We start from the raw sequence: 12275 nt of genomic DNA, 5'->3' as shown, positions 1-12275 counted from the left end.
GCTGCTAGGCAGTCTAGACTATTATGTCAACTTGTCTTTGAAGAAAAGTAAACAAAAAGGTTCAGCTGAGGAAAGTTTTAGAGACTTATAGTAATTAATGCTTTGGTAAATGGCTGTTGATGCGTAACAATCCTTTAAACACCTGGGTAATTGCAAGCTTTGAAGTTGGGCCAAAAATGTTGTTCCAAGATCTGTAATTAAAATAAGAGACCTTCAACTTGGTCATTTTGAAGGTGAGATTTCTGTTTGTTCTCACTGTCTCCCTGGTAAAACTTCTGCCTGGTCAGGGAAAGAAGGCCAGGGAGGGTGGGAAAGTAAAAAAACCTACTTCAACAGATGCTTCTTTAAATTTAGCTTTTTATAGCTTTGGTGTTTTTCCTGTAGCAAAGTTCCATGTTGTAATGTGTACCCAGAACAGAGAAATTATTTTAATGTGAACATTTCACTAAGTAGTAACTAAGATTAACCACTTGACCTGGTTACTAATTTGACTAAATTCTAATCTAATTAGTGTTCAATTAAAGAGAATTAACACCCAGAGACATTTCATTGAAAGGTTTACATAGAGGTTTCAGTTAACAAAATATTTATCTTACGGGGGCGGGGGGAAGCACTGCAATTAAATGCAAGCTGTTTCTCCTATAAATGCCCTGAGTACGTGGTTAGGATGCCAGCATTAAGAATAGTAGCTAGATTTGGTATTTATATCTGATAAATCAGCTCGCTCTCTGAGGACACTGGAGCTAAATCCTGCCTTCTGAATTACACAGGCCATATTTCTCTGGTAAACTGTGTACTTCTTTCTGTTTATTGCAGCCACTTGTGATTGCTCTGTCAACCTTTGCTTCTCAGTCCTACTCCAGAGTCTTCTGAAGGCCACGGAAGCACTCCCGTTTATTTCTTGGGACTTGAGACCATACTTTAGGGCCCTGATCCAGAACAAAGAGCTTCTGTTTCAAGTTGGGAATATCTAGCTTGCATCTTCCCGTTTAATGTCCTCTCTTGTCTCAGGAAAGTTGTTTCAGCTCATTGCCTCAGTCTCTCCCATTCACTCGCCTCCCTTTAATAATCTAAGGTTAATACATATTATGCCTGCAGCAGCCTTACTATGGAAATCATTAACTAAACTCATCCAGATGGTTAAGCAGACTGAAAATAAAGATGAGATTGTCGGGCACCATAGTGACAATGAGATGACAGTAGCTGTATGAAAACCCAGAGGCAGGTTTAGGCAGAGAGGATGTTAAGGAACGGCCTGTTTTGGTGATGAAATTTCTCTTCTGTACACTGAATTTGGAAGTCCTGCTGTGCAGGTGCCAGAGATCCTGTGATGTCCTTGACATGTGGGGTTGCTTGGGCATGAAACCTTTGGACTGACTCTGCTTTCTTTGGCTGAGGGCAAATACTTCCTCTCTGCTCAACGGTGCTGGCTTATGCCTTTCTTCCAGCCTTTCTTTTTCTACTTTTTCCTGTTCTTTATGCTCCCTTCCTGTTTCCCTCAGGTCCCATCTTGCCTCTGTTATTCTCGAATGCTGAAGTTTGCAGATATCCTTCCATTAATGTGACTGTGTACATAGTTGTGTGCTTTCTCTTGGAAGGCCACAGCCTGCCTCATTGCAAAGGATCAATGTCATCACTTAATGACTAGAAATTAAATTATTTGTTTCATGTGACTTCCTCAGCATATGATCCGACTTCCTCAGCATATGATCCATTTCTCACCTTCTTGACCACTCTTCAGATTTTACTTCGACTATGGGCTTGCATCTACTTGTGTGTAGCACTCTTCAGCATGGTATCTGACTTCTTCATAAACTATTTCTTTTTTTAACGTAGCTATAAGGCGAAGCTGGTGGCATTGTTCCTGTCGTGCAGATGAGAAGCTCATGCATATACTGGTGAGGGTCAACTGTCTCTGCTAGGTTTAGTTGCCACTTTCAGCTGTTTTTTTCCTTCCTTCAGCACCGCCCTTTAGCTTGCAGGAATCCCTTGCTCATCTGCTGTGTGCAGTCCAACTTTTGCAACAGGTAGGGCCATAGAATGTGGACCTGCTAAGCAAACACCGATGGCAAAAATGGTCCCTGCCAGCATCAGGAGTGGTAATAAGGCTATGCAAGCAGCTTTAGCTCTCATGCTTCCCATCTTTATTTTGCAGCCCTAGTGAGAGAGGAATGGAATAAATGTGTTTTCCATGGTCTTCAGAAAGCAGAACTGGGCGGGGGGGGGAATCCAGTTGTGTGGCTGCGTTTCCCTGTGAACACTGGGGCAAGACTGGAAGTGTGAGATTCACATCACTGATGTCTGTCACCATGTTTATTGGCAGCTGTGTGGCCACAAATGGCAACAGTAGCAAGTTGTAGCTGTCTGTGAGGCATCGGTGCAGGAAGATGCCAGTAGTTTCCCAACTACTTCTAGAAGCAGAAGGATGGTGAGTTGGGAATAGTGGGCCTGAAGCACAGAGGTATGGTGGCCATGGGTGCTTTCTACTCCCTTTTCTCTGCAGACTTTTTCCTTTTATCCAGGGCCTCTCCATCTAGTCCTTGCGTGTCCCTGTGTCCCCCACAACTGCAGCAAATCCTTCACCCTTCCCCATCTAATTAGATATTCTTTCCCTTCCACCTGGGGCCAGCATGGGAGATCTCCCCGTCTCTGTTCCAAGATCAGACATCGTATGGTGTTTTTGCAGGAGTAGCAAGAACATCTCTTCTCGGCCATGTGGCTGTAGGGAAGAGCAGATTCCCCTCAGGTGATACAGGATATTTGGTTTACCAAGTGGGGAAAGGAGGGGAAAGTATGTTCCCTGCATACAAAAAGTCCAGACAATTTTGTTGCTAAGCTCTGAATCTCTGTTGAGCCTGTGTAGGCAGCAATGTTCAAGTACTTATGGCTTGGCCAAATTTAAGATGATTTTATTAGAGGAGGAAGGACATACAACATTTCTATTCTGAAAAAATAAAGGAGTGGTTAAAGACTCTTAGATAAATAGTTGCGATTCTTTTTTATGTTAGTGAATTCTTTTTTTTTTCCCCTAATTTTGTCTTTGGAAATCATAGAATCATAGAATGTCCTGAGTTGGAAGGGATCCACAAGGATCATTGAGTCCAACTCCTGTCCCAGCATAGGACAACCCCAGAATTCACACCATGTGCTTGAGGGCATTGTCCAAATGCTTCTTGAATGCTGTCAGGCTTGGCGCCATGACTGCTTCCCTGGGGAGCCAGTTCCAGTGCTCCACCACCCTCTGGGTGAAGAACCTTTTCCTAATATCCAACCTAAACCTCCCCTGGCATATCTTCCTGCCATTCCCTTGAGTTCTGTCACTGGTTGCCAGGGTGAAGAGGTCAGCGCCTACTCCTCCACTTCCCCTTGTGAGGAAGTTGTAAACCGCAATGAGGTCTCCCCTCAGTCTTCTCTTCTCCAAGCTGATCAGACCTAGTGACTTCAGCCGCTCCTCATACGGCTTCCCCTCTAAACCCTTCACCATCTTTGTGGCTCTCTTCTGAACGCTCTCTAGTATCTTCATATCCTTTTTATACTGTGGTGCCCAAAACTGCACACAGTACTCAAGGCGAGGCCGCACCAGTGCAGAGTAGAGCGGGACAATCACCTCCCTCAACCGGCTAGCAATACTGTGCTTGATGCACCCCAGGACATGGTTGGCCCTTCTTGGCTGCCAGGGCACACTGTTGGTTCATGTTCAACTTGCTGTCAACCAGAACCCCCAGATCCCTTTCCGCAGGGCTGCTCTCCAGAGTGAGAGATAAGTGACTGAATAGTTTTTTAAAACTTTCATGCCAAAAACAAAACTAGTAAGAAATGATATGCAATTTTGTGCAGCCTGGTGAGGTTTGGGTGACAAACGTTAATTGAGAACAGGCTTAAGCAGAAAGCATTAGGATGTGTTACCTGCTAACATTACTACTATGACCTACAATACCTGTGGGGTGAACCTTCAGTGTTGGCTTCATCCGGTTGACCAATGCAAAAGTCAGTTGAACAGCAGAGCTGATTGAAAACCAGTCCTGTATGAAGCTTTTGCAAAGAGTTAACTGGGTTGTAAAGCCCAGTTGTCCATTTTTCTGCATTTTACAAAGGAATTGTTATCTTTCAAAAGTGAGTGTGATGTACTGGGGTAAAGTGGAGCATTCTTGTTTGGTAGAATTGTGCCTTGGTCAGGCAGTTTGCTTATTACATTTATGGAGGACACGAAGATGGGGGAGACCCATTGGCAGGCAAGTCCGTATTTTAAGTAATCTAATAACGATGGAGGTTCAATCTGGGGGGAAAAAAGTGTGATTTGGTAGAAAGAAGAATTGCATTTGGACATGAAAAATCAGTGATGTAAATACACCCTAGGAAGTGACTGGGTCCTTTGCGGTTCAGCAGCATGAATCTAAGGATTATAGTGGATCACAAGGTGAACATGAGTTAACAGCGTGAGTTTTGTGAAGAAGCCAAAAATCACACTCTGAGAAGTACGAGTGGAGGCATAGTCTGTGAGACACATCAAAATTATCCTTCCACTATACTCGGCATTAGTGAGATCTTGATCTGAGTTGAGTCTATAAAGAGCAATGAGAATAGTCAAAGTCTATAAAATGTAGCTTGCAAGGAAAGACTGAAGAAGTTGTTTTAATAAGAAGGGGAGATTGTTGTGCCATTTAAGTCAGGTATTATGGGGAAAGGCAAAAAAAAAAGTGCTTTAAGTGAAACCCGTTCAATTTCCTGGAAAGATGGTGGAGTTCCTGAGGCTGGAAATCTATAAAATCAGGTCAGGCAAACACCTCTCAGGAGTGATGTGGATATAGTTGATCCTGCCTGGAGTTCAGGGGAATGGGCTAGATGATGCCATGTGGTCACAGAATCACAGAATCAACCAGGTTGGAAGAGACCTCGGGGATCATCGAGTCCAACCGTTGCCCTGACACCACCCTGTCAACTACACCATGGCACTAAGTGCCATGTCCAGTCTTTTCTTAAACACATCCAGAGATGGTGACTCCACCACCTCCCTGGGCAGCCCATTCCAATGTCTAATGACCCTTTCTGAAAAGAAATTCTTCCTAATGTCCAACCTGAACCTCCCCTGGCGAAGCTTGAGGCTGTGTCCTCTTGTCCTATCGCTAGTTGCCCAGGAGAAGAGGCCAACTCCCACTTCACTACAACCTCCCTTCAGGTAGTTGTAGACTGCAATAAGGTCACCTCTGAGCCTCCTCTTCTCCAGGCTAAACAACCCCAGCTTCCTCAGCCGTTCCTCATAGGACATAGCCTCCAGACCCTTCACCAGCTTGGTCGCCCTCCTCTGGACTCGCTCCAACACCTCAACATCTTTCTTGAACTGTGGGGCCCAGAACTGGACACAGTACTCAAGGTGCGGCCTCACCAGTGCCGAGTACAGAGGGACGATCACTCCCCTAGACTGGCTGGCTACACTATTCCTAATAGAGGCCAGGATGCCATTGCCCTTCTTGGCCACCTGGGCACACTGCTGGCTCATGTTTAGCCGGCTGTCGATCAGCACCCCCAGGTCTCTTTCCGCCGGGCCGCTTTCTAACCACTCCTCCCCCAGCCTGTAGAGCTGCATGGGGTTGTTGTGGCCGAAGTGTAAGACCCGGCACTTGTTCTTGTTGAACCTCATGCCGTTGGTCTCGGCCCATCTATCTAACCTGTCCAAATCCCTCTGTAGGGCCTTCCTACCCTCCAGCAGATCGACACTCCCACCCAGCTTGGTGTCATCTGCAAATTTCCTGAGGGTGCACTCAATCCCTACGTCTAGATCATCTACAAAGATACTGAACAGCACCGGCCCCAGAACTGAGCCCTGGGGAACACGGCTAGTGACCGGCCGCCAGTTGGACTTTGCCCCATTCACCACCACTCTCTGGGCTCGGCCATCCAGCCAGTTTTTAACCCATTTAAGAGTCCACCCATCCAAGCCCCAGGCAGCCAGTTTGTCTAGGAGGATGCTGTGGGAGACAGTGTCGAATGCCTTACTGAAGTCTAGACAGACTACATCTACAGCCCTGCCCTCATCTACTAAGCGGGTCACTTTGTCATAGAAGGAGACCAGGTTGGTCAAGCAGGACCTGCCTTTCATGAATCCATGTTGGCTGGCCCCAATGCTCCGATTGTCCTGCATGTGCCGTGTAATGGCACTCAGGATGATCTGTTCCATCACCTTGCCTGGCACCGAGGTCAGGCTGACAGGTCCTTTCAGGCTTTATAGCTCTCTGATGTCCAAGTGTCTTCCCAAAGTGCAAGGCAATGGGAATATAAGATCTGAGCCTCCTCTTCATGTTTTTGTAGACCTGACTAATCCCATGTTCTTGGATGCTCAGGAGGGTTTGCTCTTACAGAGTTCCCAGTGGCTCTGCAGCCAGACATGTTTGGTTTGGGGGGACGTAATGCCAAAGTTACTCTAATCTGGAGGCTCCAGTGGGACATTGCCTGGAGCGGGCGAGTGCTGGGGAGAGTATGGCACGTAGAGGAGGGGAGGTGGGACAGGAGATCAAAAAGCAGTTGGTGTGAGGGGGAAGGTCGGAACAGGTGCCAGGAAAACTCCTTTTCAGAGATAGTCCATTTCAAGCATTGGAGAGGACCAATGTGTAAGTCATATTCAGAGGTGGGAATGATCTAGCAGTTCATTCCTCTCTTAAATCTGGAGAGGGGGAAGAGTGGTCTCAGCTGCAGCTGCTGTTTGTGGTCTCCTTTAAGCAACACTTCTGTTTATATACCCTGCATGGGAAAGCCCAAATCTTTCAACCTTAAGGTTTCCAAAACATGTAGCAGCTGGACAACCCCAGCCACTCGCTGCTGTTGGAGGTGAAGGTCAGAGTTGTTCCTGAATCCTCTTCCTGTTTGAGGAGCGGTGGCAAAGACTCCTGTGGGAAAGGCTGCTGAGTCAACCACAGGGCGTGCGGCTACCAGCGAGGTGGAGGAAAGCCTCCACGCTGTAAAAATAGCTGCATTAGGAGCCCTAATATACTTAAGTGCTTATTTTTCCATATGTGATCTCATGCAAACCAAGCTGCTGGGCAGTATGACATAGCAGTTGGCCAAAAATAAAATGTAACTCAATCAAAATGTTTTTTTCTGAAGTTAACCTTTGATGGGTGGAAGGGACAGGTACCCTTTTTTTCTCACTTCCATTAAGTTATTGTTAGAAAAAAAAAAAATCCAGGGGGGAAAGACAGGTGAAAATGGGATTGACACCTGGTGTCCATTTTGTGATGATGGCCACAGGTTAAGGATAGGCATTGTAGCTCTCTTGCACAGGAAAGTTGTGCCTATAATACAATGAGAAAATGTACATGGGATTTCTCTGGGTGCTTCTCCAGATGATGTTATCGAACTGAGTTTTGGAGTGCATTTGATGCTGCAAAAAAGTTATAGACTTGATAGGATTTGAAGCTGAAGCCCATGAAGGAGACTGAGTACCAACAGCCTTGGAACAAGACGCTCTAATCGCTGTTGATAAGCCTCAGCAAAATGTCTTTAGAGGCATTTAGAGGTTCGTTTTCCTTCACGGTTTGATGCTTGGCCTGTTACATGATTTTTTTTGGGGGGGGGGTTCAATTGTGGTAGATCAGTGTTGTGGAAGGTGGGCTGAAACCACGAAAACCCTTTGACAAAAGCCATTGAATGCCTGGAAATGCTAGTAGTTTGACCACTGTCCTGCCAAAGCTAGCGTATTACACTCTTCAGGAAGAAGAGTGACTTACAAATCTCTTGCCAGTGGAGAAAACAGCCAGACCTAAGGACTAGGATTGCTTTCCTCCAGCCTTGAAAATGGTGAAAAACTTTTGTAATCCCGAATTTTGTGTGCAGAAGTACATGCATCTCATGGTAAAACTCTGGATAAAACCAGGCAGATTTTGGGGACTGGTTTTTTTCCTAGCTATTAACATCACTTTTACTTATTTCAGGTTTTCTTGTTTCTGCAACAGTGAAAGCCAGGGGAGAAAATCCCAGACATCACAATCTTATCATTACGTTTCTCCTCTGCAGGGCATCTGACCTGTTTCTGCTGGACACACGGGCGGTGTGGGCCTCGGAGGAGGGCTGGCTGGAGTTTGATGTCACTGCCACCAGTAACATGTGGGTGATGAACCCTCAGCACAACATGGGACTGCAGCTGAGCGTGGTGACCCGGGACGGTAGGTTACGGGCCAGTTAATGCAAGTAACCTTGCAAGCCTCTTGGATGCTGTCTAGAAGTGGTGCTAAGAGAGTCCAGTTTTGGTGTGGGGAGTGAGCGCCCTGCCTTCATGGGCAGCTGTAGCCAACATCTTGAGCAAAGCATATGAGGGCACAGATAGAGGGCTGTCAGCTTCTTGGCTGTCCCATGACAGATGTGTCTTTCCCCGTGAGTGAGGTCAGGTGTCTCTGAACAGTACCAGGATGAGGTGGTGGAGGCAGGCTGGGGTAGGGTCCCAGTTCCTGAGCTGGAAGTGGAAGGAGGCATGAAGCTGAGATCCCAGATGGGGTGAGGTTTAGGGATGAGAGGAAGAGAAGAGGGCAGGTATATGGGTAATGTGCCAGCCCTGCTGGCTGCTGTGGCTGCCATCGCCACTCAGATCTCATCAAACTGAGGTGGGAGCCCTGCGCTGGAGAAGCAATGCGGTCGCTGCATGAGGCTGGTCCCTCTGAGGGTGGCTGAACTCATGGCATTTCACAGCCCACAGAAACTTCAAAAGGTGGAAAAGGAAAGAAGAGACTGCAAAAGAGCATGAAATTGAGTGTTGGAAGATAAGCAGTGGGGAAGGAGAGGATCTAGATGAGAGGGTGACCAAAAAGATGACAGCGTCATCTTTCCTCTATAGGAACCAGTCTCCAACCTTATGTTTTCTTATTGCTTCATGCTGGGGTTTGGTACACCTGTGAGACCAGAGGGGATGTCCACTGTTCTCCCTGACAAAAATGTTAATGCCAGCCTCCCCCTCCCCAGTTAGGCTGAGAGGCCGTCCCTGTGCTCTTGTTAAAAGTGTCCAATCTTTTTGCTCTCTGCTTTCCCTAGAGGTCTTCTAATCCCATCTCTTCTTCTGTGTTTCACAGGCAGCAGAACTAATTTCATGATCTGGGCTTTATGTTTTATATATCTATCTGTGTACCTCTTCAATGCCTAAACTGGAGTAGAGATGCCATAGGGGTACCAAAGAGCCAGGTGCTGCACTGGAGCCTCTTGTCCAGGATGGATGAAGTGCTGTTGTAAAAATGTCCATAGGTCATGGTGGCAGGAGGGGAGTGTTTAGTGATAAAAGAAGAGTGTGAACAAGAAGAAAGGAAACACTGCTCATGGGGATGCCGTGATTCTGGAAGGAGCAATGCGACAGTGCTGTTTCTCTAACACTCACTTTTCTGTTTGATTTCAAGGTTTCAGCGTAAATCCTAGAGAAGCAGGCCTTATAGGCCGAGATGGCCCTTACGACAAACAGCCTTTCATGGTGGCCTTCTTCAAAGTGAGTGAAGTTCATGTTCGGACCACTAGGTCAGCGACGAGCAGGCGCAGGCAACAGAGTCGCAACCGCTCCACCCAGGCTCAGGATGTTTCCAGGGTGTCTAGTGTCACAGGTAATCATGCAACACCAGTTTTGTCTGGAAGCTGGGGCAACTTCTTGCAATGTTTCTATGTGCTTTGGAGTGCAAAAGCAAGAAGGGGGACGTGAGGCGGGATGCTCTTCCTTGGGGGAACAGGTTACACCTGCAAGGGGATGGGAGAGGGAGTCTCACACAATGAGACTTACAGGAGTCCTGTTGAATCCCAGGTGGAGTCCAGACCCCCCGTGTGAAGTCACAGCCATTGAATTCAGGGGGGGTGAGACATTTTATCTCTGAATTTTGTGCTTGTGGGTTGCTTGCTGTGCAGTATTTGCCTAGAATTACGCCACATGAAATGCAATATTTAAAAGACTCCATCTCTGCGTACACTGGGATTTATGGTATTGCACATACGTGTGTCCAGCAGAGTCCTTTTTCGATTTTCTTTGGAAAAACCCTGTTATAACAGCACGAGATCCCTTTTTTTTTTTTTTTTTCCTTGTGAAAATAGCAGTGTATACATGGTGAAGTGCATTTCCAGGCAGGCAAAGAGGCTTGCCTCTTTGCTATGGAAGGGTTGCATGTTGCAGGTGTTGTACAGCAGCCTTGTGAGTGCTGTTGCAGGCTGGTGGGACAGTAGGATAACTCCGAAATTTTGGTAAAAATTGAGGGTGTCCTGTCTTCTAAGTCTTGTCTGTTTTCCAGCCACTCTGCCCTGAATCACAGTGCTCCAAGCCCTTCGTGCATTGAGTACCTTCTTTCCTCCTAAACGTTTCAGCCCGTTCCAAGATACTTGATTAATTTGCTTATGCTGCCCCCTTCATTTCCAGTAGGTTCCCTGCTTTTCCCGTGCCTAGAAATGACTGTACACCCAGGAAGAGAGGCGGCTGTATATTTTAGTCTATGTCCAGACACAGCACAGGGAGATGAACTAGCATTGCCGAAACTTAGCCATTGTGAATCCATAGGCTGTCCCCTGCTCTTGCATGCTCAGGTTGTGGGTGAGTCACACTGCACCTGAGATGGCCCCATGCTCGCCATGACGCTGGGAGCCTGCAGGGAGCCAGAGCCAGGTTAGGAGCCCCTCCAGGGCTTGTGGCCAGGCTTCGGGCATGGCCGTGTGCCGATGCAGCCCTGTTGCTTCAGCCCAGCATGGTGATGGACTTGCCCTTGGGACTAGTGCGTGCCAGCAGCAGATGGCCAGTAGCAACTGTTGCATGTCCTTGTGGTGCATGCTGCAGCGTGGCTGTGAGTTCCCATGCCCCACCGTGCAAGTGCCAGACTCGGTTGGGTGTGAAATGTCACTTCACGGATTTTAAGGGCAGGAGGAGCAACTCAGTCCTGCAGCCTGACCTCCCTGAGGGAGGCTGGCTAGTGCCAGCGTGGCATTGCCGGAGGAGTTACCATCTAATCTGGTATGAGAGCCCTCTGCCAGGCCCACAAGTGGAGCCGTCTGTTGGTCCCAATTGCTGAGACCCGCTTTGATCCTGGTTTTCCTTGGGGTCTCCAAGCTGCAGTTTTAAGGGCAGGCATCATGGCTGCTCGCTGGGTTACCTTCCCATGTGATGTGCTTGCCAAGGGCATAGAGAGTTTATTCATCTGGGTGTCATAAGCAGTAAGCCCAGCCGTTAAGCAGGCAGCGTGCGATTCTGCCACTCGGGTGGGATTGGCTGCTGCGCTCCCTGCGTCACGAGAGCCAATTTTTTAATGCATTCACAGCTCTTTGGGAAAGTTACTTGCTGCGTTGCTGTTTTGTGGCGCTGGTAGCGGAGTCAGGATAGGCTCCAACTTTCTCTCTGCAAGCTTTGCAGTGCTAAAAACAAATTTTCACTACTATTAAATCAGGCAGTGTGACTCAAAGCTCCAGAGGGAGCAGATATATTGGGCAAAAAGGGCCATTTTTACATCGCTGCTTTCTCGACTACACCACACATCAGGTCATAAAATTATAAAAGGACAAAAAGGGAAAAAATAGCTGGTCATTCTGTGGTCTCAAGGGCTTTTTTTGAGCTCTTCTAGCTGAAAGCCAGCTTTAATTTAAAACCTGGAATTTGGCAGTTCAGTAGTCAACAAGGTATAGTAGAGCCTCTGTGGATTTAAGGTGGGGGAAAGGAGGGGAATTTAAAGTTAAGATGTATGTTTGGTTGGTTTCTGTGTTTAGAAAAGAGAGACTGCATCAGCTTATTTTCCTTTCTAAGTGTGACACTCTTAGACTCTGTTCTCCTTAAGAAGTGGTTGATTTAATAGCCCAAGAGGCACCAATGACCGATACGCAGTTTTAGCGTTAAACAGATCAGAGATTTTTTTCTTTTTTAGTTGTATGGGTTCCTGCGTCTGTGCCCTGGTGATGCATGACGGGGCTGGAGAAGTGTTCGTCCCAGGATGAAGCAGGACAGAAGCCTGGGGGTTACCCTGAAGGCTGCTTTGCTCTTCCGAGGGTGCCCTGATGCTTCTGGACCCAAAGTGGGCGCAGAACCTGGGATGCTGCGGTCACCTTCTGTGCATCTCCCTGCCTGCATATCTTCTTCTCTCACTGTATCTTCTGTCTCGTCAGATTTTTGGTCTGTGCTATTCCCTGAGCCAGGATTGCTGTTGCCTATCAGGGCTTGAGGGCAGTTTCTGCCCTGGAGAGCAAGGCAGCTGGCTGGCATTGATTTTTTTTGTAGATTGAACCTACCTTCCTCTACGTTAGCAAAAACCTAGGGTTTTCTTTCTTCAGTCCAAAAATGAACCCCCTTC

The 12275-nt window shown here is 47.3% G+C and overlaps 1 protein-coding gene across 1 annotated transcript in view; it reads left to right on the top strand.

The window, feature by feature from the left end:
• BMP6 (bone morphogenetic protein 6) overlaps positions 1-12275 on the top strand; it is a 99755-nt gene that overhangs the window by 78567 nt on the left and 8913 nt on the right. Inside the window, exons 3-4 of the mRNA XM_068396155.1 lie at positions 8008-8156; positions 9372-9569. Of these exons, the coding sequence (XP_068252256.1) occupies positions 8008-8156; positions 9372-9569 (347 nt within the window). The remainder of the gene's footprint in view (positions 1-8007; positions 8157-9371; positions 9570-12275) is intronic.

This window comes from Nyctibius grandis, chromosome 3 (genome assembly GCF_013368605.1).
Source record: "Nyctibius grandis isolate bNycGra1 chromosome 3, bNycGra1.pri, whole genome shotgun sequence".
Taxonomy (NCBI): Eukaryota; Metazoa; Chordata; class Aves; order Nyctibiiformes; family Nyctibiidae; genus Nyctibius; species Nyctibius grandis.
This window is presented reverse-complemented; position numbering and strand designations above follow the sequence as displayed.